This window comes from Plecotus auritus (genome assembly GCF_963455305.1).
Source record: "Plecotus auritus genome assembly, chromosome: 9".
Classification (NCBI taxonomy): Eukaryota; Metazoa; Chordata; class Mammalia; order Chiroptera; family Vespertilionidae; genus Plecotus; species Plecotus auritus.
The window spans coordinates 8,681,322-8,708,919 of record NC_137783.1 but is presented as its reverse complement, the minus strand read 5'-3'; the positions used below and the strand labels follow the sequence as shown (position 1 = coordinate 8,708,919).

Sequence of the window (27,598 nt, the reverse complement as noted above, 5' to 3'; positions counted from 1 at the left end):
TTACTCCCTGTGTCTATTGGTTGCTCCCCTCATTGTCATATCCAAGAGGGTGGGGTCTTTCTGGTCTCTTTTGTTCACTGATGTAGGACTAGAAAATGGAATAGTGCCTGGCATGGAGCTCCCCTCAGATATTTGGTAAATAAATAAAGGAGTGCTAAGATCACTTGAGTATTTCTCTGTATTTCACTCTTTCTTTGCTTCCCCCACATTATCATTGTCGATCTTTGCTTTTTTTTTTTTTTCATTTAAAATGTTTAGTCAACTCCGACTAAGTTCCAGGCATCATGCCTGTCCCTCGGGATGCAGTCTTCTCAGAGGTGTATCGATGTTAAGCTATTCATGCTGAGTCTGCATGTGTGGCTGAAACCGTTGGTTCCTGAAATGCCGCTTGGAAAATATGACCGGATGTAACTGATGAAGCTCTTAGCGCGTGCCTTTTCCATGGCGTGGTTCCTGGGCACTAAATGGGCCAGGCCCAAGCTCGGTGCTGCTGGACAGTCCGTTCCCTAACCACTGCCCATCTGCATGCCAGGTGGACTGGCGGCTGAGTTCCGGGAGCTATTTCAACCAAATAAAGCACCCACAGTGTGTACCAGGTCTTGTTCGTAATCTCTTCTTAGATTCTTGCATAATGTAACTAGGTTTGTGTGAAAGGCTCAATGCCTCATAAGTACTTAAAAATGTTCATGTTTTTATGGTGAGAGTAAAAAAATTAGGAAAAACCAAGAAAGACCTTCTTTTGTGAACATTTAGAAATGGAGCCACAGGCTAAGGGTATCTGTGGGTTGAATTTGCTCTTCACTTTAAGTTCCTGTAGCAGTCGGAAAGGCAAGTTTGCTGTTAATCCAGGTGTACGATGAAGTCCACGTACAACGATGTAAAGGTGTACTTAGTTGTAGGTGAACATAAATTTGGTCTTATAACCACCAACATAATTGAAAAATGACAGTAATAAAATTAGCACTGAATATAGTACTTACTATATACTAGGTACTGTTCATAGAATAAGCAATTCAATCACCTAATTGACCCTGTGAACTGGGAACCATGATTATCTCCATTTTACAGGGGAGGAAAGGCTCAGCTAGGCTTGCTAACCCAAAGTCACTGTTCATAAGTGGCAGAACCAGAATTTGGACCAGGTGATCGGGCTCTGGAGTAGAGGACAGCAACTGCTGTGACATATTACCCCACAGGTAGGACAGGCAGATTAGCCATGTCCATCACTTAACTCGCCTCTGAGCAGGGTCTGTTTGTATGAGGTATAGCTTTGCACTCAGAAGTGAGTTAGGGGAAATTTGCTCAATGTGTATAATCCTGGTTTGGAACATTTTTACCTTTTAAATGTTTGTTGTCTAGCATCCTAAAGCCTTAAAATAACTTTCAAGAGTGACTCAGTCTGTGCGTACCCAAAATATTACTAATGATGAAACAGAAAAACCTCAGAAGTTTTAATTACCAGTCGCACAATGCAAGACACACCCCACTAATTATTGCTTAATGTGAAGCGAGGCATCGGCTACCGCACATTCACTTTGCAGGGCATGGAATTCAGGGCGCAGTTAGCTCTGCTCTTCTCCCCTAGAACGTAGTGAGTGGTGTCATTTTGAAGAAAACTGCTGAGATTTTTATAGCCAGGGGATTTGACAAGTGAAAATCTTCAAGAAAGTTTTTTTGTGTGCTTTAAAAAAAAATCAACTTAGATGTTTGGAATTTGGATTGCTGCACTCTTATTCTTTGGCACATCAACAGGTAAGACTCATAACTTATAATAAATCCCTTAAAAATAGTAAGTGTATTCACATCCAAAATGTAACTGACATGGACTTTGAGATATGGGTTCTGTTTATACGTTGATTTATTTGTCATAAAATTACCTAAGGGAAATGCATCCATTTGGTAATATTGGATTAATCTGAAGAGCAGTTGTGAAGCATCCATTTCCAATGATGTACAAGTTGCTGGGTAGTCTACTTGGCTCCCAGATCTGCCATTTATTAGCCTTATGGCCTTGGTCAAGTAACTTATCCATTGAAGTCTCAGTGCCTTCACTTTTAAGATGGATATGTAATAGAAAATGGGAAAATACACATTTCCAATTTCAGTACCTGACTCACATTAGATGCTCAGTAAATGTTGAATGAATGAATGAGTGAATGAAGTGGGTAATGCTGATTGGAACTTTCACATTGATTTTTTTCCATTTGTGTCATGATTTTGAGAAGGAATATTGTTCTGTGGACATTTCTTTTTTCCTTCCTTTTTTTAAAAAAAATCCTCATTTGAGGATATGCTTTTCATTGATTTGAGAGAGAGAGAGAGAGAGAGAGAGAGAGAGAGAGAAACATTGATGTGAGAAACAAACATCGATTGGTTGTCTCCTATATACACCCCAACTGGGGATCAAACCCACAATCTGGGAATGTGCCCTGATGGAACATCAAAACTGCAACCTTTCAGTGCATGATGACACTCTAACCAACTGAGCCACACCGAACAGGACAGTTTGTGGGCATTTCTTATACATTAATTCAGTATTCACCAACTTGTGCCCCTTATACTGTGGACTGCTTATGCAATTACTATGTCGTAGTTATTGGTTTTGTCTGCTCTTACCATCCTAGTTCAATATTGTTATATTGGCCATTTAAGTTATTGGTCCAGTTTCAAGTTATTAATTTTATAGCAAACATGTTTTTTTCCCTAAGTGGCTTTAATACCTATGATGTCAATCAGTCTCCTCCATCACATCTAACGTCTTCTAACTTTATGCCCTCTTTGCGGTATTTCCTTATGGAAAAAAGGATGGTGACCCATAACCCTGGAAAGGTACTAACACAGACAACATGCAACATTTACAACAACCTTCCTTTCAAAATCTAAACTCTCTTCCATAGACTGGATAATGTAGCTGAGAACTTAGGGGTAAAGCCATGGAATGCAAAAAACAAAGGCAGCTGGACATTCTAGGGAAAACAGAAGGTTGTATTAGGAAGACCAAATCCACATGTGAAATCACTGCCCCCAATCAGAGCTGGACAGATGTGTGTTTCAAGAGAAAAAACCAGACTGGGTGGCAGGCAGGAGATACATTGAGGAGGAGCCGCCCTGTCCCAGGGACATATTGAAGGAGGCACAGTTACACTCCCAACAAGAGAAAACAAAGACAGCCAGAGAACCAGGAAAACCAAAAATGGCACAGAAAGGCATGCCCCAAATATGGGCCGAACTAAAATAACACTGATCTTGAGCAACTCATGGGCAAGAAAGGAGAATTCATTTCAATATTCTCCTTTGAAGGGAATGGAATCTGAACAATAGACGTGCGGAGAAGGAAATGTAATTATAGCATGCTAGCTGGCTCTGGGAAGAAAAATATTTACATTTCTAGTCATAATCATATAAATTCTGTTTATTGATTTTTGGAGTCAGCCTACAGACAGAACATGGAAGACCTAATTATGATGATAGACGGAGTCTGAATGTTATCAATGTTGATAGCATGAATGCAGAAATGCAGCTGACAAGCTGGGATGGTGAAAGGGAGACCAGAGGGAGGGGTGGCGCGCTTTAAAGTTCATGTTGCAAAGGTAGGGAGTCAGGTTATAAGGAATGCCAGGTACGAATCACAAAACAGAAGATGACTAAGTTTACAGCGGAAGCCAAAAATGAGCCGAAAACTGTTATTGATTGTACAGCAGGAGGAGCTGAGGCCCTGCTTTGCTAGCACATGCCCTCAGAGGCATTGTCAGTAAGGACCCTGAGGGAATGCTGATGGTCCAGGAGGGAGGGGGAAGGTTCCCTCCTGTTTGCTCCAGGTTCCTGTCTCCGATTTCCTTTTCTTTTTTAAATATATGTTTATTGACTTCAGAGAGGAGGGGAGAGGGAGAGAGAGATAGAAACATCAATGATGAGAGAGGATCATTGATTGGCCGCCTCACGGATGCCCCCACTGGGGAACGAGCCTGCAACTCAGGCATGTGCCCTGACCCTAATCGAACCATGACCTCCTAGCTCATAGGTCCAGGCTCAACCACTGAGCCACGGCTCGGCCTGTCTGCATTTTTCAGCAATGGCTTTTCACTCCAGCACAGTCATTCCAGTAGTAGGCATTGGTTCCAGTTTATAGTTTTTTGATACTCCCAGAACCAGACTCACAAAGCCACTCAATGATGCCAGCAATAGTGAGCTAACACCCCTCCTCAGGGTCCCAAACCCTAGCTCCGGGGAACCAGCACCCCCTCCCCATCTAGCAGCCCTGTCCCCAAGTTTCCACATTTGAGTAACTTATCCTCTTCCATTTCTCCACCAGCTCTGGAGCAGATAGCTGCTCCCTTTGAGCTACTCATAGGGGCCCCTGTTGTCTTCATTTCTCCAAAACCTGATTAATAACCATCCTTATCCAGGGGTCCTCAAACTATGGCCCGCGGGCCACATGTGGCCCGCCGAGGACATTTATCCGGCCCGCCGGGTGCCGCTGCCTGTCCTGCTTAGCAGCCGACTCGTCCAGGGCCCGCAGTGCGCATAGGAATTTGTTCATAGTTTTTTTTTTTAAACTATAGTCCGGCCCTCCAACGGTCTGAGGGACAGTGAACTGGCCCCCTGTTTAAAAAGTTTGAGGACCCCTGTATTAGACTCTCACAGTTAAAGTAACTGGCGTGGATTCGGTCTCTTGCCCTGATCTGGGCAGGTCCAGGGACTAGGTGGGTTACATCCTCATGTATTATTGCAGCAGGTTAATAGATCATGTGTGACTAACGGTGATCACTTGCAACTTGGTTGCATGAGCACAGTGTACAGGTATGGGGGAACCACAGGGCCTGCATATGTTTCAGGTGGTCGGCTCCGGGGACAGGGCTGCGGCCAGGGGTGGGCAGGGATGTTGCTTATCTGTACAATTTAAAAAAAAAATGTACAAAATTGTATTTGATTAAAAATAAGTTTAATTTCCTATTCCCTCCTCTTTACATTTATGTGGCATCTCATTCTTCAGAATGTGAAATCGCCTGAAATTTTGAAGTTAAAAGCTGGTGGATTTGAGAGTCAAAGGCTTATTTAGTATTTTTTAAGTGAGAGAAGAAAGTCCTCAAATTCAAGTCTTCAAACAGCTCTAACCAATACTGACAAATGACCATAAAGTGAATAGATTATAAATAATAATAAAAAATTAAATAAATGATCAATAATAAGTTGAAAAAATAATGATAAAGTATAATCATCATTTAATAAATTGAACTCTAGCTCCATAAAACAGCATGAAATGAAGTTGTTCGTTTAGAGTATTAAATGAAAACAGAAGGTCATAGTGACGGGATAAATTTGAGTTAGTGAATGACATAAATGATGAGGATGTAGTTTCCCCAAAGCCTCTCACTTTAGGTGAGTAAAGTGAGCTCTGGAAAGAAGAAACTTGGGTGAAACTTTGCTCTTATTTATGCTCTCAGGAAACATACATCAGACTCCTACTGTGCGTTGGGCATGGTGCTAGGCTCTGGGGACAAAGGGATCCCTTCCAACAAGAAAAGGCAGGAGCTCAGGGAAGACACAGTATCTCATTTTATTTTATTTTTTAAATTTTTATTGATTTGAGAGAGAGAGAAACATTGATTTGTTGTTTCACTTATTTATGTATTCATTGGTTGCTTGTTTATATGTCCTGACCAAGGTCAAACCTACAACCTTGGCATAGTGGGATGATGGTCTAATCCAGTGGTCGGCAAACTGCGGCTCATGAGCCACATGTGGCTCTTTGGCCCCTTGAGTGTGGCTCTTCCACAAAATACCATGGCCTGGACAAGTCTATTTTGAAGAAGTGACATTAGAAGAAATTTAAGTTTAAAAAATTTGGCTCTCAAAAGAAATTTCAATCGTTGTACTCTTGATATTTGGCTCTGTTGACTAATGAGTTTGCCGACCACTGGTCTAATCAACTGAGCTACCTGGCCAGGGCACAGTATCTCATTTTATGCCTTTATGTCTCAGGCCCAGTCACAAGGGGTTTCCATGTTATAGTTCATTTAGTCTTCATAACCAGTCTGTAAGGTAAGTGGTAGTATCTCCATTTTGCAGAGGAGGTAAGTGAGACTCAAAAAAGGTTAACTAATTGCCCAAAGCCAGGAATTTCTGATTCCAAAGCCCATACTCTCTCATCTGCAGCATTGTGATCTCCACGGCCCTGGTCATAAGTTGGGGGGAGTTATTTTTTGAAGAGATGCTCCCTGAGTCAGACGTGTTCAACTTGAATACTAATTTCAGTGAACCTTCAGAGTGGGAAACACAGCCTCTCTGGTTCCTCCAGCACTGACACGCCATCTTTCTGTGACAGGAAAAGAGATCTGCTATGAAAGGCTGGGGTGCTTTAGAGATGGGTTACCCTGGACTGGGACTCTGTCCAGGCAGTTCGCTGGTTTGCCCTGGTCCCCAGAAGAGATAAACACTCGCTTCCTGCTCTACACCAGGCACAACCGCATAGCCTACCAGGTAAGCTGGCGCCTGCCTTCCAACAGATTATTCTAAAATAGAAGCTGTAGCAATAGACACAGAAGACAGATGCGGTGACCCGTTCTGGCAGAAACTATTGATTTCCTTTTTTTATTGAATTTATTGGGGTTACATTGGTTAAAAAAAGTTTATAGGTGTATGCACCCTGTGTCCATAGCAGCATAATTTACAATAGCCAAGATATAGAAACAGCCCAAGTGCCCATCAGTAGGTGAGTGGAATAAAAAAGCCTGTGGTACATTTACACCATGGAATACTATACTGTAAAAAGGAAGGAACTCTTACCCTTTGAGACAGCATGGATGGACCTAGAGATTATTATGCTAAGCAAAATAAGCCAGTCAGAGAAAGATAAGTATCACATGATCTCACTTATATGTGGAATCCAATGAACAAAATAAACTGGTGAACAAAAATAGAACCAGAGGCGCAGACACATGATGAGAGGGGAGAGGGGTGGGCTGACTGGCTAAAAGAAGGTGAAGGGATTAGCCAAGGAACATGTATATACATAACCCATGGACACAGGCAACAGAGTGGTGAAGCCAGGGGTGGGGTGGCAGGGGCTGGGTGGAGGTGAGCAGAGGGGGGATAGAGGAGGGCACCTGGAATGGTGTCAACAATAAAAAATTACATAGGTTTAAGGTATACAATTCTATAATTCATCATTTACATATTGTATAAACTATTGATTTTAAGGCAAGCATTTCTTTTTACAGTTGTGAGCCAGATTTTCTTTTCATATGACTTGTCTTAGTGTTTAAACATGAAAATTACACTGCGTATGTTGTTTCATAGAAGGTAAATTTGGTGTTTTGTCCATTTAAAAATATTGTTTTAATATATGTATTTTTAAATCTTTATTGTTGAAAGGATTACATTTGTCCCCTCTTGTCCAGCTAATATACACTGAGTGGCCAGATTATTATGATCTCTGAATGCATAATAATCTGGCCACTCAGTGTATATCCTATATAATAAAAGGCTAATATGCAAATTGTCCCCTCAACCAGGAGTTCGACCAGCAGGCAGGCTGGCCAACCACCCATGAATTCATGCACAAGGCCTCTAATATATATATGTGTGTGTGTGTATACACACACACACACACACACACACACACACACACACTGAGTAGCCAGATTATTATGCGTTCAGAGATCATAATAATCTGGCCACTCAGCGTATTAACTGAGAGCCTTCCACATGTAAGACTGTGATCAAGCACAGTGCCTAGTACGTGTTAAACTGAATAAGCAGGACAGTGTCTTAAAGGCATTACTAGCATATTAGGGGAGACGGGGTATGTAAACAAATACCTTTATTGCAACACAACTTGTGATCTGCGACCTGAGCTCTGGGATGATGGGAACGTTTCGAGAGGGATGGTGGTCACTGTTGCACAACAATGGGACTGACTTAATGCCATTGAATTGTACTTGTAAAAATGGTCTAAACAGCAACTTTTATGTTATGTATATTTTACCATGATTTTTAAAATGTAGAGAGAATTGCCTTGGCCAGCATGCTCAGTGGTTAGAGTGTTCGGCCTTCGCACCGAAGGGTTGCAGGTTCGAACCCTGGCCCTGACCAAGGTGTGGGAGGCAACCAACCGATCTATCTCTCTCACATTGATGTTTCTCTCTCTCTCCCTTCCCCACCTCCTTTCCACTCTCTGAAATTCAATGGAAAAAATATCCTCAGGTAAAGATGAAAAAATAAAGATAAAATGTAGAGAGAATACGTATATGTTGAATACTTTGGGGTACCTCTGTTGGTTAGGAATTTCAGGGTATATGTGTCTATTCAGGACTAGCTGTATCTCCTGGTCTTGACCCTCAGTCCTCAGAGGACTCGTCAGTCCTTCATCCTTCCGCACAGTGGTCATGCACTTGAACCTTGTAGAACATCAGAAACCAAGTACTTTACTAATAAAGGGGCCATAAAAACCATGTTCCTCAGGTCTTCTCCACTCCCTTCCATTTGGGAAGAATCCTATGTGACACACTAGATGTGTAGCTGAATTTTGCAATGGATAGAAGCCTGAGGGTTTATTGTTTAAGTGTTTTTAGCAATAGCTGGGGCACAGGATGAGTCAAGGTGTTATACTTAAACAACAAAAGGATTGTCCTAGTCTTGACCCAAATGCTCTACAGTATGAATTTGACTGCCTTTGCTTATGAGAAAGTAGAAGTGAACCACGCAGAAGTTTAACTTCCTCTTTTTCTGGAGGGAGGAATTGTCAGGGGGAACCTGATGCGATGACCTTGGTCTTCTGAGAGTCTATCTTTCTGCAAGAATTAAATGACTTGCTCTAGCTGGTTTGGCTCAGTGGATAGAGCGTCGGCCTGTGGACTGAAGGGTCCCAGGTTCGATTTCAGTCAAGGGCATGTACCTTGGCTGCGGGCACATCCCCAGTAGGGGGTGTGCAGGAGGCAGCTGATCGATGTCTCTCTCTCATCGATGTTTCTAACTTTCTATCCCTCTCCCTTCCTGTCTGTAAAAATCAATAAAATATATTAAAAAAAAAAGAATTAAATGACTCACTTCCCCCATGTATCCATGACTCTTTAGCCTAGAGTGGCTCACGGAGATGGTAGGGGTGATGCACATTTTGCAGGAGTATGCTAGTTTCTGTGCCTGCAGCCATTGTCAGGGTTGGAACACACCTAAGTGGTGACTGTTTTTGACATGCTGGGAATGAGATGACCTTCGAAGTAGTCAGCAGTTGTAGAATGGGTTGATCTCGTACCTACTAGGCTCCATGACTCCTCAAAGATAAGAAAGATGAGAAAAGGCCCAAGCACCCAGCTCAACATGGTTACTTGTGGCATCAGAATCCAAGATGCCCTCTTTTGGTCCTGTGAAGTTTGGCATTTCCCATTTTCTAGGTTAGTATGTCATTTGACAGGGGTGTGCCTTTTCTACTTTATTAAATTCCTGAGTGGCTCCCTGTGACATCAGAGCATGCTCAGATCCCACAATATTTGTCTGATTGCCACTTTGAGACTTGCTTGGGGTCTTCCTTCTTCAAACTATTCTCTTGACGGGGAAAGCCTAAACAAATCTTTTCTACCAGATTCCTCCCCAAAGTAGGTTTTTGGGGTGTAGAAACAGGAGTATAGTAGGTGTTGAGGGGGCTCCAGCTGGAGTTGGAATGAGCACCTGGATTCTTTTAGATGCATAGATGGACAAATGTTTTTGCCCCTGGGTTCCGGTATTTATCAGGTAAGTGCTCCCACAAAGCCTGAATACAATTGATTTTATTTCCTGCCTCAGCAAGTCCCACATCTGGTCTGGATCCTGTCAGGTGAGAACACTATGTTCAGATCATAACTTGAGAAGCCAGTGGTGAAGCTCATGACTTCAGAGAAAGACCACGTGGGTTTGACCCCCACTCAGGACTCATTGGCTACAGTACTTCTGGGCAAGTGACTTGACCTCTGTCATTGTGCCCCTTCCTGATCTGTAAATTTGTACCCACCTTACTGTGCCGTGAAGGTTAAATGAGCTACTCTATGAAGCCCTGAGAACAGCTCCTGCCACACGGACAGATCCAAGTGTCAGCTCTATTGAAATTACTATGTAAACCAACTGCAGATTCATTAGCCAGCGAGTTGTGTGATTAGTGGCATGTCACTACTAACTCAGGCAGCTCGTCAAGGGCTCTGTGTTTAAATTTTATAAGTATCTAAATGTGTGGCTTTCGCCCTAACTGGTTTGGCTCAGTGGATAGAGCATCGGCCTGTGGACTGAAAGGTCCCAGGTTCGATTCCGGTCAAGGGCATGTACCTTGGTTGCGGGCACATCCCCAGTAGGAGGTGTGCAGGAGGCAGCTGATTGATGTTTCTCTCCCATCGATGTTTCTCACTCTCTATCCCTCTCCCTTCCTCTCTGTAAAAAAATCAATAAAATATATTTAAAATAAATAAATAAATAAATAAATAAATAAATAAATAAATAAATAAATAAATAAATGTGTGGCTTTCCAGTCGTATGATTCACTACTGTCAGACTTGCTATTTACTGATAATTAATTTTTGTCTTAATAGAATTGTTTGTACTTGTGTGTGTTAATCCTCTTAATAACAAAATCACTTAAATTCATCATATTCTAAAATCTTTGAGAGTTTGGTTATAAAACCAATACAACAAAATATAAGAAATACAAAATAATATTTAATGTAATCACATAAAATTATCTTCAATGTGGTGTTGTCTAATCCTCACTCAGAAAGTGGGGTGCACAGTCTATTTTGCCACCAGGTAGCATGCTTCTAAGTCTCAAATAAGACAATTCCCGTGAATTACACTGACAGTCAGTGAGAAGTGCTCTACCAAAGTAAGGCTTGCTGAAATTCTGAAGGAAACTGGCTCAACCTTGTCTTACAAACATTGTTTTAAACCCAAACATGTTTATTTCCTTTCCTCATGATTACATTTACATATTACATTTCATCATGCATGAATAATTTCTTAGTACTTTTTCAATGTGTATCAGTAACTATTTCTTTGGTAAAAGTGTATTAAAGAAGGTTGATAAAAATTAAATTTAGCCCGGCTGATGTGGTTCAGTGGTTAGAGGTCACAGTTCAATCCCGGTCAGGTCAGGTCAGGGCACATGGGCTCCATCCCCAATGGGGGGCATGCAGGAGGCAACCAATCAATGATTTGCTTTCATCATTGATGTTTCTGTCTCTCTCCCTGTCTCCCTTCCTCTCTGAAATCAATAAAACTATATATTTTTTAAAATTAATTGTAGTGGAAGGCTTTTGAGCAGATTTAGAATCTAAATATTAAATAAAATGGACAGATTGTTTCATCTTAATCTCTCTTCACTCCAAACAGGAGATCAGTGCGGTTAACCATCGAACTATCCACGCCTCGCACTTCAGAACAGACAGGATGACCCGCATCAACATACCTGGGTGGAAGTCAGATGGAAAATGGCAGCAAGCCATGTGCAATGTATGACGGGAACACGCTGTTCTTTAGTGGGAACGCTTACATTTAAGGCGAATGTACCTTGCGTGGCATTAATGCATATGTATGGACTCCTCCATTCCTTACTCACGCGGTCCACATTCCAAGGCCTGACATGCCTCACCCATTTCCCATTTTTTCTCACTTATCATGAACTGCATGGATTATAATGGAGGCCTGTTTTAAAAATCATTCTTTGGTAAATTCTCATCTTTTGAAAATAAACGAATGGCATGATCCATTTCTTATTTAATGAAGGGAAAAATTTTCTAAGTTCACTTCGAGAGATTAATTTTCCCCTCTTAATGGTATACTCAAGATGAATACACTGCTAGCATAGCAAGCGATGAATTATTTATAAGTGATAGAGCGTGTTAGCATCAGGCTGTCTGAATTCATATCCTGCTTCTACCTACCAGCTCTGTGATCATAGGCAAGTTAATTAACTTACCCGTGCCTCAGTTTCCTTATCTGTAAGTGAGGATTAAATAAGTTCATATACATAAAAGGGTTAGGACAGTAACGAGCAGGTAGGAGGTCCTGCTAGTGTTATTGTTTATTATGGAATCAATTGGTTTTCTTTCATTCTCATGCCTTTAATACTTACACTGAATCGTTGTCCCAGGTGTTGCTAAAAGCAGAAGATGTGAACTGCATTAACGTGGACTGGATTAACGGATCGCTGGAATACATCCCCGCCGTCAACAATCTTCGTGTTGCCGGAGCCGAGGTGGCTTATTTCATTGATGTTCTCATGGTAAGAAGAGTTATTCTTTTAAAAGTATATTTGATCGCTTTTGCATCACCAAGGATTCGTGGCATTTTTCCGTTCTTTTCATCAGCTTGCACAAGTGCTGAACATGTGAAACAGCAAGCACTCCTGTGTGGAGGCCAGGAAAGGAGCTGCTTCTTGGGAAAGCGCCCGTGGTTACACAAAGCGCCACGTGGTGGCAGTGTTCCTTCACAGGCTCCTCACCAAAGGCTTCCCGACCTTCCCCTCGCTCAAGGTCACTACCTTGATCTGCCTGTAGGACCATCTTTGTTAGTTTTCATCACACTATAAACCTATCCTTAATGATTATGAACCATTTCCATCTTATGAATTCTGTTTGTTTAGAACGTGAAGTGCATTTTCTTACAGAAATTGGTCCTATGCAGTGAATTAGATCTGTAGGCCAGTCCAACCATAATTCTTTAACCTATACATTTTCTAAAAGAATAAAATGGACGCTGCTATTTATAAGGGATATACCCAGAGACACTTATAAATGTCCAAGTGCTCTATCACTATAGAAAGTAATTTCCCACTACAAAGCGGTGAAGTAAAATCTAAAGAATTGTGACCCTTTCAGATTCAACACATGTTTTATCTGCACTTGCTGTGAGTCGGGCCCTGTTCTGGGCCCTGCAGGTTCACGGTGAGCAGGACAGTGTCTGCTCACAGGGTGCAGGCGGGGGCTGTGAGGAAATGCAGGGCAGTGGGACGCAGAGGGATGTGATTGGCAGCTAGCTCAGGTGGGCAGCAGGGAAGGTGATGTGGGAACACTGGGCAAACATAGGAAACAGCCTGGAGCAGAATCAGGAGCCAATACTCACCTCTGCCCCCACAAGTCTCCCTCTGCCCCCACAAGTCTCCCTCTGCCCCCACAAGACTCCCTCTGCCCCCACAAGTCTCCCCCTGCCCCCACAAGACTCCCCCTGCCCCCACAAGACTCCCTCTGCCCCCACAAGTCTCCCCCTACCCCCATAAGACTCCCTCTGCCCCCACAAGACTCTCTCTGCCCCCAAAAGTCTCCCTCTGCCCCCACAGGTCTCCCCGTGCCCCCACAAGTCTCCCTCTGCCCCCAAAAGTCTCCCCCTGCCCCCACAAGTCTCCCCCTGCCCCCACAAGTCTCCCCCTGCCCCCACAAGTCTCCCTCTGCCCCCACAAGTCTCCCTCTGCCCCCACAAGTCTCCCCGTGCCCCCACAAGTCTCCCTCTGCTCCCAAAAGTCTCCCCCTGCCCCCACAAGTCTCCCCTGCCCCTACAAGTCTCCCTCTCCCCCCCCCATTTCCCTCTGCCCCTACAAGTCTCCCTCTCCCCCCCCCATTTCCCTCTGCCCCCACAAGTCTCTCTGCCCCCACTCTGTCAGGGGAGAGTAGATGTTAAGGAGGCACTTAGAGTGGGTCTTCCTATACAAAGAATGAAATCAGACTAATCTCCTTCTCAGAGGATAACCGGTCCTAAGTTTTGGGGAACTTTCTCACTGATCCTGGTGTCTGAGCCATGGGCTCTCTCGGTCCCAAGTCATCCCAGACATCCGCTAGAGTTGCCTTAAACTGGAGGAAACAGGCAGGGCACGGGAGGTGGATAGCAGCAAGGGCAGGAGCTGCCTTTGACCGTGTCGGGGCCCTGCAGGAAGGGTTGGGCCTCTGGAGGGATGGCATGAGCCTGAAGCACAGAGCTTGCCCCTGGGCATTCTCCTGTGCCCATGAGCTGCCTCGCCACAGGGCAGGGGCTCCAGCAGAGGCTTCCTCCAGGCCTGCCTGGTGCGCTCTCCTTCCAGCAGATGAGCACAGAGGTGGCTGTGGGTGTCGCTGTCACCTTGCCAGACCCCATCCTGCATGTGATGGGGGGGGAGGGGGTGGTGCCAGCCCCTTTCCCACTTTAAGCAGAGTTAAGCCATTCGACATGCTCTTTTCAAAATGTCTGTCCTGTTTTCCTTTTTAAAATCCCATCAGAAACAATTTGGATATCCCCCTTCTAAAGTGCACTTGATCGGCCACAGCCTGGGAGCTCACCTGGCCGGGGAGGCTGGGGCCCGGACGCCGGGCCTGGGGAGAATAACTGGTAAGCGTGCCCTGCCCTGTCGCTGGGCCTTGCCTGTGTTTACATATTATTTTTATGCTCAAAATCGAGTATCTGAACTCCAAGTGGGGGCCCAGAAGCGCTCCTGAGTAGGTGTGCTCCTGAGCAGAACGGGACTCGGTGTAATAGGCACTGTGCTGTTTCCTAGGGCTGGACCCCGCCGGGCCGTGCTTCCACGACACCCCCAGCGAGGTCAGGCTGGACCCCTCGGATGCCGGCTTTGTGGATGTCATTCACACCAACGCAGCTCGCTTCCTCTTCGAGTTTGGTAAAAAGGTTTTTAACACAAACAGAGGCTACACTGAAGCAAAGAGGAGAATTTGAGAAGCATTCCTCCCACTTCTAATGTCTGTTTCAGGGGCCGGTACAATCAATGCTTGTGGGCACCTGGACTTTTACCCAAATGGAGGGAAACATATGCCAGGATGTGAAGACTTAATTACACCCCTATTAAAATTTGATTTCAATACTTACAAGGAAGGTAAGTACTTTGTGGAATATGAAGGCTGCTGTTACACATTCACTCAGCTCCCTCCTTGGACAGGGACCACATTCTTTTGTATATAATAAATATAATATAATATAATATAATATAATATAATATAATATAATATAATATAAATGACATATTTATATTATAATAAATATCTGCGTTTTCTGATGGTCTTAGGCTCTACAGCAGCGGTTCTCAACCTGTGGGTTGTGACCCACAGGTTGAGAACCGCTAGCAGGGTCGCCTAAGACCATCAGAAAACGCAGATATTTACATTACGATTCATTGACAGTAGCAAAATTACAGTTATGAAGTAGCAATGAAAATAATTTTATGGTTGGGGGTCACCACAACATGAGGAACTGTATTAAAGGGTCATGGCATTAGAAAGGTTGAGAACCACTGCCCTAACCACTCCCCTACTAGCCTGATCAACGCCTAACTGCCCTCCCTTGCCAGCCCGGTAACCCCTAATTGCCCTTCCTTGCCGGCTTGGTTGCCCCTAACTGTCCTCCCCTGCAGGCCTAGTCCCCCCCAACTGCCCTCCCCTGTAGGCCTGGTCCCCCCCAACTGCCCTCTCCTGCAGGCCTGGTTTCCCCCAACTGCCCTCCCCTGCAGGCCTGGTTTCCCCCAACTGCCCTCCCCTGCAGGCCTGATCGCCCACAACTGCCCTCCCCTGCTGGCCATCTGTGGCCACATGGGGGCAGCCATCTTTGACCACATGGGGCGGCCATCTTGTGTGTTGGGGTGACGGTCAATTTGCATATTACTCTTTTATTATACAGGATGATATATTTTAGCCACACTAGCTGGTTTGGCTCAGTGGATAGAGTGCCATCGGCCTGCGGACTGAAGGGTCCCGGATTTGATTCTGGTCAAGGGCACATACCTCGGTTGCAGGCTCCTGGCCCTGGTTGGGGGCATGCAGGAGGCAGCCAATTGATGTGTCTTTCTCACATTGGTGTTTGTCTCTGTCTGTCCCTCTCCCTTCCACTTTCTCTAAAAAATGAATGGAAAAAATAAAAATATATATCATATATGTGTGTGTGTGTATATATATATATATATACACATACATACATACATATATATATATATATGTTTAGCCCAAAATATAGTCACATGTATGGAGCTCCCACTCATGAGACCTGCAAGGTCAGCATCCTGTCCTGGTTGCCTTTGTACCCGCAGTCCCCGGAAGAATGTCCAGCCCATTGTAGACACTCAACATAAACCAGGAGGGTCCGTTCATTCAATACAGCGGTATTAGTGCTTACTCTGTGCAGGCGTTATCCTAGGAACAGCAGTGTAGGAATGAATACAAAAGACAAAAACCTCTTTCTGGTAAAGCTAATATTCTAATTTACTAGAAAAGCAGTAATAGAATACATGCTAAGAAGACAACATCAAGCATGGCATGGGAATATGATGTGTTGCTGACCGTAGGGGTGAGGTGGGGAAAGGAGATTTTTGATAAGGTGGCCAGGGAGTTCTTCCCAAAAAGGTTACCTAAAGGAGTTAGCCACGTGGATACCTGGGGGAAAGGCATTCCAGGCTGAGGGGTGGGGGTAGCAAGTGCAAAGGGCCTGAGGCAGCAGCCAAGCTGTGTAGGTCATGGGAATAATGGTCCATGCCATAGAGTGAAAGTGTTGAGGAAGGTAAAGAGAGCACACATGACTAGGATGCTATGAGAACTTCAGAATGCACAGATGTATTGAGATCTATCTTATTGATTGTGGCAATAATCCCAGATATTGGTGGCCGTGACGTTATGCCTGACAATGACAACACAAATTTGTCTTTAGCATCCTTTATAACACCTGCCACACCTTGAAGCTGCGCTGACGGTGGGCAGTGGTTAACAGTGCTGGCTGTGCTATGTTTGAATAGGAGGGATTTCGGTCCTTCCTGCAGACAGGGCATCAAAATTACTTGGTGTAAGGAGATGCCGTGGGCACAAGGATGCTCAAAGCTCTAAGTGCTTATGTCAGAGATCCGGGAAGCTAGGAGGACATTAGTGTCAGAGCACTGAGTCATCTACATTTGCATTTGTGTATCTACCCTGCTTGACTGTCCCTTTAGATTCACACAAAGAATTCTTTGGCACAAAGACAATGCTGGGTAATATTGATCCACTTGAGCAGCATCCAAGCATACACACCTGGTCTAGCTGTCCGGACCTGAGTCAAGAAACTGTCATTTGAAGTTACTTTTCTAAGAAATGGGTCATAATCTCGGTTACCAGTTAGTCCGTTCATTGCTCTCCGTTCACTGGAAATTGTTTTCGCAGAAGTGGCTTCCTTCTTTGATTGCAACCATGCCCGGAGTCATCGCTTTTATGCAGAAAGCATTCTCAATCCCCACGCCTTTATTGCTTACCCTTGTAGGTCCTACGAGTCTTTCAAAGCGGTAAGTAAAGCATTTTGCAGTGCAATTTAATTAGCAAGTCATTTGTCCAAGCATGATCAGCCAGCTAAAAATTAGGGCTTTGAGTTTGTGGTTTTTAAAAAAAAAAAAATGCACCTGCCACTTTGGGAAATAGTAGATTCTTTCTGTGCTGAATACTGAACAGCAGCAAAAGTTGCTGAAGGGCTTAAGTAAGTAAACCAGCTATTTGAATTCTGGTTGTTTCAGCTCTTTTGAACGTTATATCCAATTTTGCTCTTTTGGGCCATTTGTTATGCAGTAATTAGATGCTGGGATAGGTCTGGGGCAAACATTTTTCTATGTATATATTTTAAATGTCATCTTCAAAGATGCCCCAAGAAAGCGGAACCAATCAATAGCTACAACCAAAAGTGTTCCTATTCACGTGGAACATTGAAATTATTTTATTAAAATTTAATTATTTATACCGAGCAGAACTGGGGCATGGGTAGCTCACAGAAATTCCACACTGATCGATACGTGACAAAGCACCAAATCCGATTTGACTTGAGTCCTGAGGCAGCAGTGCTGGATGGATCTGAGCGGGGCATACTTTTCACCAGCTTATCACTACGAACAGGAGGAAGGAGATCTGTTTTGTAGCGGGAAGCGGAAAGGAGATCTGTTTTGTAGCGGGAAGCGGAAGTGTTTGGAGACCACTGTTTGGTCAGGGATCGCAGGGGTTCCACCTGAAGTTTACTGTAACTAATAGCACTTTATGATTAAGGGCAAGGTTGGGGAAGAATAATCCTTGTCCTATTACAGAAGAAGGGGAGTGGATGCCCTCGGGCTGTTTCCTTAACCAGTCCCTTACTCTGAATGTGCCCTGGTGAACTTCCCTTATCAGAAGGCTGGACAGCCGAACACTGACATCCCCCCCATAACTTCCTTTTCCTCCACCTCCCCTCCCACCCGCCCAGGTGCTGCTCTGAGAGGCTGCAGGGTCCTGGCATTTACCAGAGGGGTGACCTTCAGACTCACGGCGTATTCAGAGATAATAGGGTTCAATCTGCTCGATTGGAGACCCTTAGACTCCTGTGCCGCAGGGATGCAAGTTATGGTTGCAAACTTAGAGAACATCGAGTCAATGTCCTTGACATGTTTTATTGAATTTTAACCCAAACAGTCATAAAAATGAAATGAAATGAAGTAAAGAGGGGTTCCAGCATCAGGCTGCCCCGTTCATATTCTTGTTTCATCACTACCAGATGTGCAACATCGGACAAATTGTTTAACTTCCGTGCAGACTTCCGTTTCCTCGTCTGTATGTAACGGAGACTGAAAGCATCGCAATAACAAGGGGCTTTGTGAGGATTAGTTGAGTTGGATGCACAGAAGGTGCCTAGAACAGGGCCTGGCACATGGTCAGCACTCAGGAAATGGGGGCCGTTGTTATTTTTGTTAGAATTTTCCTTTATAGAAAATTAAGTTTTAAATGGGGTGTTTTACTGTCGTCCTGGCCCAAATGTCCATAGTTTATAAGTCTGAAACTTCAAAACCTAAAATAGAAAATATTCAAACACTCCTACCCAGGAGTTTTTAAAGTTAACATCTTGTTAGTTTTGCTTTAGATTTTTTAAATTTTATTTTAGAAAGAGAGGGGAAGGAAGAAAGAGTGAGAGAGAAACATCGACTTGTTGTCCCACTTATGTAAGCATTCATGGTTGATTCCTGTATGTGTCCTGACCGGAGATGGAACATGCAACCTTGACATATTGGAACGACAATCTAATCAACTGAGCTACCCAGCCAGGGCCTTGGCTTTAGGTTTTATACAGATAAAATTAAAGAACTGAAGTAGCTTATAGTGCCTCACTGCCTCCACTGAAGGAGAATTGGAAGTGAATCAGCTACATATAGAATACATAGAACACAGCTATCTATAGCATCACACTCTAAGTACCTTTCTGGGTTTGCTTTAGGTTGTTGTTAAACTTTATACATTTGAAACCTACATTGATGTATATTGAGCTACATATTTATTTTGTAGGACTCAGCCGCCATTCATTTATTCATCCCCCCATTAATGTGTGTTTGGGTGGTTTTTATTTAAAAAAAATTTTTTTTTAATATATTTTATTGATTTTTTACAGAGAGGAAGGGAGAGAGATAGAGAGTTAGAAACATGGATGAGAGAGAAACATCGATCAGCTGCCTCCTGCACACCTCCCACTGGGAATGTGCCCACAACCAAGGTCCATGCCCTTGACTGGAATCGAACCTGGGACCTTTCAGTCCACAGGCTGACGCTCTATCCACTGAGCCAAACCGGTTTCGGCTGGGTGGTTTTTAATGTTATTAAAAGTGATTCGGCCATAAACACCCGTGCATGGCTCCCGCTGGACCGGGTGGAAGTTGCTGGATGGTGGATAAAAGAAGTGAGATTGTCAAAGGGTATGTGCATGTCCGTCTTTACTAGACATCCCCAAACCGCGGTCTGCAGCGGCTGTGAATTCACATTCTCACCAGAAGCAAGTGAGAACCCCCACTCAGTGTCCCCACTGGTCCTGGGGGCGGCCAGCTGTTTTCCTTCTCGCAGACCTGCCCTGCGTGAAAGCGCACGTTGTTTTAAGTAGCACATCCTGACAGCCAGTCAGACTGAGCATCTTCTTACACATTATCGACTAAGTTCCCTCTCCCGTGGATTTTCTATTCCCATTCTTTACCCTTTTTTTTATTTCTCTGAAAGGCCATTTTTCTTTTCCTGTTCATTGATTTTGTCTTATTTTGTTTTGTTCTTGAAAACAGGCAGGGTAGCCTATTAGTCAATTTTGCCATTTTTAAATGCATATTCTTTATTTAAATTCTAAAGATTTGTTATTGTTTAATAATACATCATGAATGTATCGAAGGACAACATTTCTGATTATATTTCTGATTACCTCTTGTTTTCTGTCACCAGGGAAGCTGCTTCCATTGTCCCAAAGAAGGTTGCCCAACAATGGGTCATTTTGCTGATAAATTTCACCTCAAAAATAAGAAGCCTAATAGACCCTATTATTTCTTAAACACCGGGGCTCTTTCCCCATTTGCCCGTAAGTATTACAGCTAAGTTTTATTGTAATGCTTTCAGGTTCTTATCTTTTCAATTCTCATCATTTTTACTGAGCGTCTACTAAACAAGTGGGCACTGGGCCAGACTTCGAGGACACCATGAGGAACAATGGTGTGGTTTAGGCTAATGGGGAAGATGTGCAAAAACTACAAAAATCTCAGTTTCAGTGAAACTTGTGTCAGGAGGACAGAGGAGGGAGCTTCCATAGCCAGGTCAGGGAGCTTCTGAGGGAAAGCGATTTCTAACCTGAGGCCTCAAAGCGGTGGCAGGAGAAGCAACTGCCTGGAGGTCACAGGGCGGCACTGAAGGACCCTGTGCGGGTGACAGAGACCGGGAGGAGAGTCATGTGAGAGGAGGCTGAGAGACACACGGGTCAAAGAATGAAACTGTGCACCACGTGGGGCTTAGGGCTCTGTCTTTGGGCTCATGGAAAGCCCTGGAGGGTATTACGATGATCGGATTTGCTAATTTTAGAAAAATCAGTCTAAGGAGTTGCTGCCGGGAGCAGCAGCGGGGACAAGGTGGAGGCTGGGCGACCTGTTAGGACAGGGTTGACTCCCCATGGTGTGAGGGGATGGATGTGTGAACTAACTGCATTGTGCTCATCAGTCCATGATATCTGTAGTCTATCAAATCATCTGCTCATGTGCTTTAAGTCCCAGTGTTATCTGTAAGTATTACCCCAACAAAGCTGGGGTCCGGGGGGGGGGGGGGAGGGTGGAGAAAAAGGACAGTTGTTGCAGGAATCCAGGCAGAAGCGTAGAGAGATGCGGAGAGAATACAGAGATGGTTAGGAGGTGGCGGCAAAAAGGACCGTGGAGAGGGGATCTGAGGGGTGCAGGAAATGAGAGTCTTGGCCATTCCGGCTGAGTGGGCGATGTGCCATTTTCTGCACGTTAGAGCACAAGAAAAGAGACATGCTCTTACTTATCTGTGGAACCAAAAATGAACTGACCAACAAAATAAGAGCCGAAGCAGGGAGGCATGGAACAGACTGACATACCTCGATGTGGGGTTGGGGGACGAGAAGAGAGAAACCGAAGAACTTATATACTTACCTGCATAGCCCATGGACACGGGCAATAGGGGGGTGGAGACCTGGGGGGACGGGACGGGAGATATCTGTAATACTACCAGCAGTAAAAAAAATATTTAAAAATGAAAAATAAATAAGTAAAAGAAGACTGAAGAGAAGAACAGAGGCTGGTTTGGAGTACGTTGACAGGCTCAGTTCCAGCACGTGGGTTGGAGAAGGACTCGCCCACCAGGCAGTGAGAGATGCGGGTGTCAGCCCCTGGAGATGGCTGTGGGCTGGACGCAGAGCCTTCAGCCGCTCGAGTTTATCCAGTAATCAGAGCTGGGAAAGTCAATGATGGCATCCCCAACAAAGAGTCTCAGATTGAGAAGAAAGGGAGCCGAGTCAGAGGCCCCACGAAGGAGACAGGAATGGGCAGAGGGAGAAGGAGAATCGGCGGGGCAGGAGTTAAAGGAGCCCAGAGAAGAGAGGCGGTGAGGGGTGGGGGATGGATTTCATTCCCTGCACCACAAATGCTGAAAGGTCAAAGGGGACAGGACTCCAAAGGGCTCGTGGGATGAAGCACCCAAGTGGTCATTGGTGAGCCTGGGGCAATGGTGTATTTGGAGAAGTGACTGTGGGAGCCTTGTTGCTTGCTGTGGGATGGGCTGAGGAGGGATAGAGAGCTCTTGGACAATGATTCACTCATGAATTGAAAATTCTCTAGAGCAGCCGTGAGCAAACTACGGCCCGCGGGCCGGATCCGGCCCGTTCGGCTGTTCTATCCGCCCCGCGGAGCCGAAAGAGCGGAGGGTTCTCTTGCTCTCCCCTCCGCTCCTTTACTTTGAATTTATATTAGTTCACACAAACACTCCATCCATGCTTTTGTTCCGGCCCTCCGGTCCAGTTTAAGAACCCACTGTGGCCCTCGAGTCAAAAAGTTTGCCCACCCCTGGGATAGAGTCTAGTAGGATTTCTCCCCCTTTCAGATGCTTTTCAAACAACTTTATGAAGGATTGCATTTTTTCAACATGTTGTTAAGCATAAGCATGTAGTGGTTACAGAATTCAGAATGAAAAATCTGTTTAGCGCTACAGTTTTTAAAGTTACACTTGCCCATTTGCAAGGGATTTATCCTACCAGCAGGTTTGTGCTGACCCAGACCTGTACCAGCCGGGCATTCCTAGTTCATGTTGCGCAGGAGAGAGGCAACAGTTCACTCCGCCTCTAAAGTAACCATAACAGCACAGGCCTTGCCTGATGGGGTTTCTAGATTTTTTCCAGATTCCTTGTCAAACTGCGGCATGTAAAACCTGACTATGGAGCATAATATGCGCCACAGAATAGAAAGGAGAGAACACGCAACATCCGTTCTGAAACCTCATGAGAGTGCCTGGAACACTGAAGAATGTTCTTTCTAAAAGATTATTAAACTATTTACTTGTGGGAAATTGAAATGGGAGCATTTCTATCTATTTTAAGGATATTTTTATTGATTTTATAGAGGAAGGGAGAGACAAAGAGAGATAGAAATATCAATGATGAGAGAGAAGCATTGATCGGCTGCCTCCTGCATGCCCCACACTAGGGATTGAGCCCACAACCTAGGCATGTGCCTTGACCAAGAATCAAACTGACCTCTTGGTTCATAGGTTGATACTCAACCATGAGCCACTCTGGCTGGGGTATGTGTATTTTTAAACGTAATTTTTCACCAAATTCACTCAAGCAATCTAAAGTTGTATTCTTTTTCATGAACATGAGCAGCCCTGTACCACGTTAACCCTGAACATTACAAAGTTTCATTTACATTAAAACGCCAGGATGTCATGCTTTTTGCATAGTTTTAACCCTTCATTCTCTCTCCTGCTCTTTCAAGGTTGGAGGCACAAATTGTCTGTCACAATTGATGGAAACAATGTCACTCAGGGGAGCATCTTTCTCCGTGTCAGTGGGACGACTGGGAAGACGGAGGAGTTTGGGGTGGCCAGGTAGGCAAGGCCGAGGCCCGGCAGGTAACATGGTGCTGGACCCCGCTTTCACTGGCTGGGTGAGCAGCTCCGTGTCGCCTTTTCCTATAATCCCACAAGCTGCCATGTTATATGTGACTTGTCTTTTTACTTCGTGTTTTCCAGATATAAACTAGAAATAATAGCATGTATCTCTCCACAGGTCAAGCTACCAGCAGACAGTGTTAGGAAATGAAAATGCAGACATAGATAATAAGGTGTCTGGTGAAAAGTTGTCAGCAAGAGAGAGAGTTATCCTGCTACTCAGTCCCTTTAATATTATACAAACTCGGCATTTGTTTTCACTTGTGAAAATTTCAAATGACTTATAAAATGCAACTTTCTCTTCCATGGTACACATGCGGACGCCTTTCACTTCGACATTGTGAATACCCAGTGCAAGATAATGAGTCTTATTTCTCTCTTGGCAGTGGAACACTTAAGCCGGGCATGACATATACAAAATTAATTGATGCAGAAGTTAATGTTGGCAACATCACAAGTATTGAGTTCATCTGGAAGGAACATTCATTTAGGCGTTCTCGGAATAAGTTGGGAGCAGGCATGGTGGTAGATATATCTGGGAAATATGGACGTGAGTAAGTATCACTTTTCCCTTTGCATTTTCAAACATCATTTAAATTTTGTAAGTGGGATTTAAACACACATATAATTTGAAATTTGCAACTAGTATAAAAATCTGTACATCTTAAAATTTTGCAATTAAAATAAAGAGACGTTATTTGAGAAATTAATACTATATTTGCAAAAATGTTTACAAAATAATACTTATTCATTCAAAGATCTACCAATGTCTTTTTCCCTTAGATTCATATTAATATCTTTTCTTTTTTCCCTTTCAATTTCTTAGATCTACCTTCTGTAGCCAGGACATGAAGGGACCTAATATTGCCCAAATCCTGAAGCCATGCTAATCTGAGTCTTGATGGATTTATTTAATGGGAGCGTGAAATATAATCTCCTTTTGGTTGGTAACCAGACTCAACGTGGCCTTTGTAAATGAGATAGAAAAGTACAGTTGTTTTTTTATGTATAGATTGTTTTTCTCATTGGTAAACTTCTACATGTGCCTTAAAAATTGACTGAATTCTAGGACAGCGTATAGAACTGAGACCTATAGGAATCAGGAAATCAATGACAAAACAGAGTTGGCCTGGAACTTCCCCGGGTGAGAGGAGGTGACATGACAGTGTGGTGAAGATGAGACTCTCCGGCTGACTGAAGTATATTTTGAGTATTTCCAGGAAGAATAATCATTGTTCTAAAATGATTTAAAGAATATTTATTATGTTGTTCAACCTTGCGAAGACAAATTATGGCTAGAGTTCATGATATATACATTATAACCCTGTGGGTTGGTATGTCTACTATTAATAATGAAAACTAATGGAGTACATTAGTATTTCCAAGGTTTTCCTTGGCCTTCAGGGTAAGTGTGAGATAAGAGAGATTTTGGAGCTTAACTATGGTGTGTGCCTCAGTTAGCAATGGGCCCTGCGGATCAGCAGCCCCTTCTAGAACCAACCCTCCTGACAAAGAAGGTCTCAACTCCCTGGGCCTTGAAGGCCCTGATACAAATTATTTAGCCTGAAGGCAGCATTTCATTTGTAAAGCACTTGACTAACCCTTTGTGTGTGCAATAACAAGATTGTCATATTTAAATGTCAGTTGTTGTTTTTTTCTCTTATTTTGCTTCTATTTATTCTGATTCAGTTGTCCTTCTCCGGTGAAATGAAAGAGGAATGTTTTCATCACTCTGTTTTCTATCACTGGGCTCAGTGTTCAGCTCACAGCACTGAGCTGTAAATATTGTTGAAAAGAAAAGATGACAGCCCTAACCGTTTGGCTCAGTGGATAGAGCATCGGCCTGCGGACTCAAGGGTCCCAGGTTCAATTCTGGTCAAGGGCATGTACCTTGGTTGCGGGCACATACCCAGTAGGCAGTTTGCAGGAGGCAGCTGGTCGATGTTTCTCTCTGATCGATGTTTCTAACTCTCTATCCCTCTCCCTTCCTCTCTGTAAAAAATCAATAAAAATATATTAAAAAAAAAAAAAGAAAGAAAAGATGACAGATACTCTGCAGAGAGTTTCCTGATTCTGCTTGGTGCCTCACTGCCAACTAAACCTTAAGAAGAGACCCACGGGTGGACATAAACTTGACCTGCGGCAAAGAGCAGAGAACAAAGTGGGTGCAAGTGGGAGATAGAAGGTTGGTTGGTGGAAGGAGGAAAGGAGATGGCATGTCAGGCTGAGGCCTAGGCCAGCCCAGGAGCAGGGTGGCCGTGAGCACTGTCCTCCATTAGGGTCCCAGCCCTACTGTGTTGCAGCAAGTTGGCCACGGAGTTGGGTCCAAGAGGGGACAGGGGAATCTTAGCGTGAGAGCGGTTGTCCTGAGTTGCACTGCTCTCTATGTTGCCGGCTCCCTTTTGGAAGGGCTCACCAGCCCCGAGGAAAAGTCTTGAGTCAGGACATGGCATTAGGCTTTGGAGTCCTGGCCAGCCTCCTTGCCCAGGAGGTCTCCCGGCCAGCTCTTTCTAAGTTTGAAAGGCAAGTGGGAGTCCATTCCTTGGAACCCTGCTTTAATCAAATGTGGACTTTCTGTGACATAGTTCTTAATAGCTGCCCCCCGCTACACACACACACACTTCTGCATTATCAGAATATTGTGAGGATGACAAATAGTGCACGGGCTATCTAGGCAAAGGGATTCTGAAAGTTCAAGGAGACAATGTTATTATCTGTGTGTACTGTTGCCTCGGAGAGCAAAATGCTGCTTTTCTCTTCGAGGGCCCTGTACCACAGTGGCATGGTATTTGGGGCCTGCAAATGTTCGGGAGCGGTCTGTTAGAAAGTTCTGATTCTGCCATTAATGCTGAAAGTGACTTACAATCCAATTAGCCATTTACTTCCTCCACTCCCTCTTACCATCGGTTCATCGTATCACCCACAAGCACCCACCTCCGAACTTGCTAATGGGAGTGTCCCCCACTCCAACCACAACAGCCTTCTTCAGGCTTATGAAGTGACATTCCCAGACCTCTTTGTGAATTCTGATCCCTTAACCTTCTGCTTTCTTGAAGTATACCAAACCGTTTCTTTTTATACCCAGCTTAAGTTGCATGATTATTTCGTTCAGTAATAACACCTTTCAACACCCTAAGCTGCCTGTCTTTTTTTTTTTTTTTTTTTGGCATCCTGTCAGGCAAAACATAAATCTCATTTCTCTTTCTCTCAGCAGCACCCCGACAGTTGAGTGCTATTGGGGCAAATGGCATCATGGGGAGAACATACATGATTATAAATTGGTCAACAACACTGTCCTGAAATCTACTTGTTTTGTGCGTTTTTTGGTTTTTGTATACCTCCTATCCTGAATCTCCTCCTACTTTATGCAGAAAACGGAAGTCATCCAGAGAGCAAATCTCTCCTCTTTTTGGTCCAAACATACCGAGTCCCTACATCTGCGTCCACTCTTTCTTCTTCTTTCCACTGGGCCAGCTGCCCCTCTCCTGGCCAAGGCCGTTGCTTGCCTTTCCATTGGCTCTCACCCTCTCCTCTTTTCTTGGGACCCTTATCCAATTGGTCACATTTCCTTTCTTTTGTTTGTTCAAGCTCTCACTGTATCCGATTTTTAAAAGTTGAAGTCTCTTCCATTGGGGAAAAAAAAAATCATGGCCAACCCTAAATTCCCCTCTGCTCCTGTCTGACCTCAGAACAACTCCCCCAAGATTGCCTGTGACCGCCAATCACGAAGCTGAATGGGAGATTTTACTCATTTATTTCCTCCCTCAGCAGACTTCAACACTGTCAAGTCCCTCCTGCTCTCTCTCGTTTTAATGTCAAGATTTTTCTTTTTATTGTAAAAATTTTCAAATATTCTCAGCAGCAGGGGAATTGGTTAAAGAAAACCACTCAGGTACCGGTCAGCCAGTCTAACAACTTTCACATTTCACCAATTCTGTTTGCTCGGCTCCTACACAAACACACACTCCTGTTCTGTTTGTTTGTTTTTGCTGGAGTGGTTCAAAGCAAATCCTAGGCATCATTCTACTTCTCCCATTTACACTTTAGTATGTATCTCTAAACAAAAAAAAAATTGTTTAACATAACAAAATATCCATTTATAAAAATTAACAATAATGTTCAAGCGAATTCAAGGTTAACTTACAAAATTAACAATTCTTTAATATCATCTTATGTTCAGATTGTATTTAAATTTCCCAGATGGTCTGACAGATGTCTTTTGG

At 43.9% G+C, this 27,598-nt stretch overlaps 1 protein-coding gene across 1 annotated transcript; it reads left to right on the top strand.

Annotated features, from left to right (window-relative positions):
* Positions 1–1,703: 1,703 nt before the first annotated feature.
* PNLIPRP3 (pancreatic lipase related protein 3) lies at positions 1,704–24,265 on the top strand (the record flags this gene model as incomplete). Its single annotated transcript, XM_080641275.1, has 12 exons — positions 1,704–1,752; positions 6,326–6,480; positions 11,350–11,469; positions 12,110–12,241; positions 14,205–14,313; positions 14,480–14,599; positions 14,690–14,812; positions 17,115–17,233; positions 20,154–20,286; positions 23,201–23,312; positions 23,762–23,929; positions 24,202–24,265. The coding sequence occupies 12 exons, from the start codon at positions 1,704–1,706 to the stop codon at positions 24,263–24,265; spliced, it is 1,404 nt and encodes a 467-aa protein (XP_080497401.1).
* Positions 24,266–27,598: the final 3,333 nt, after the last annotated feature.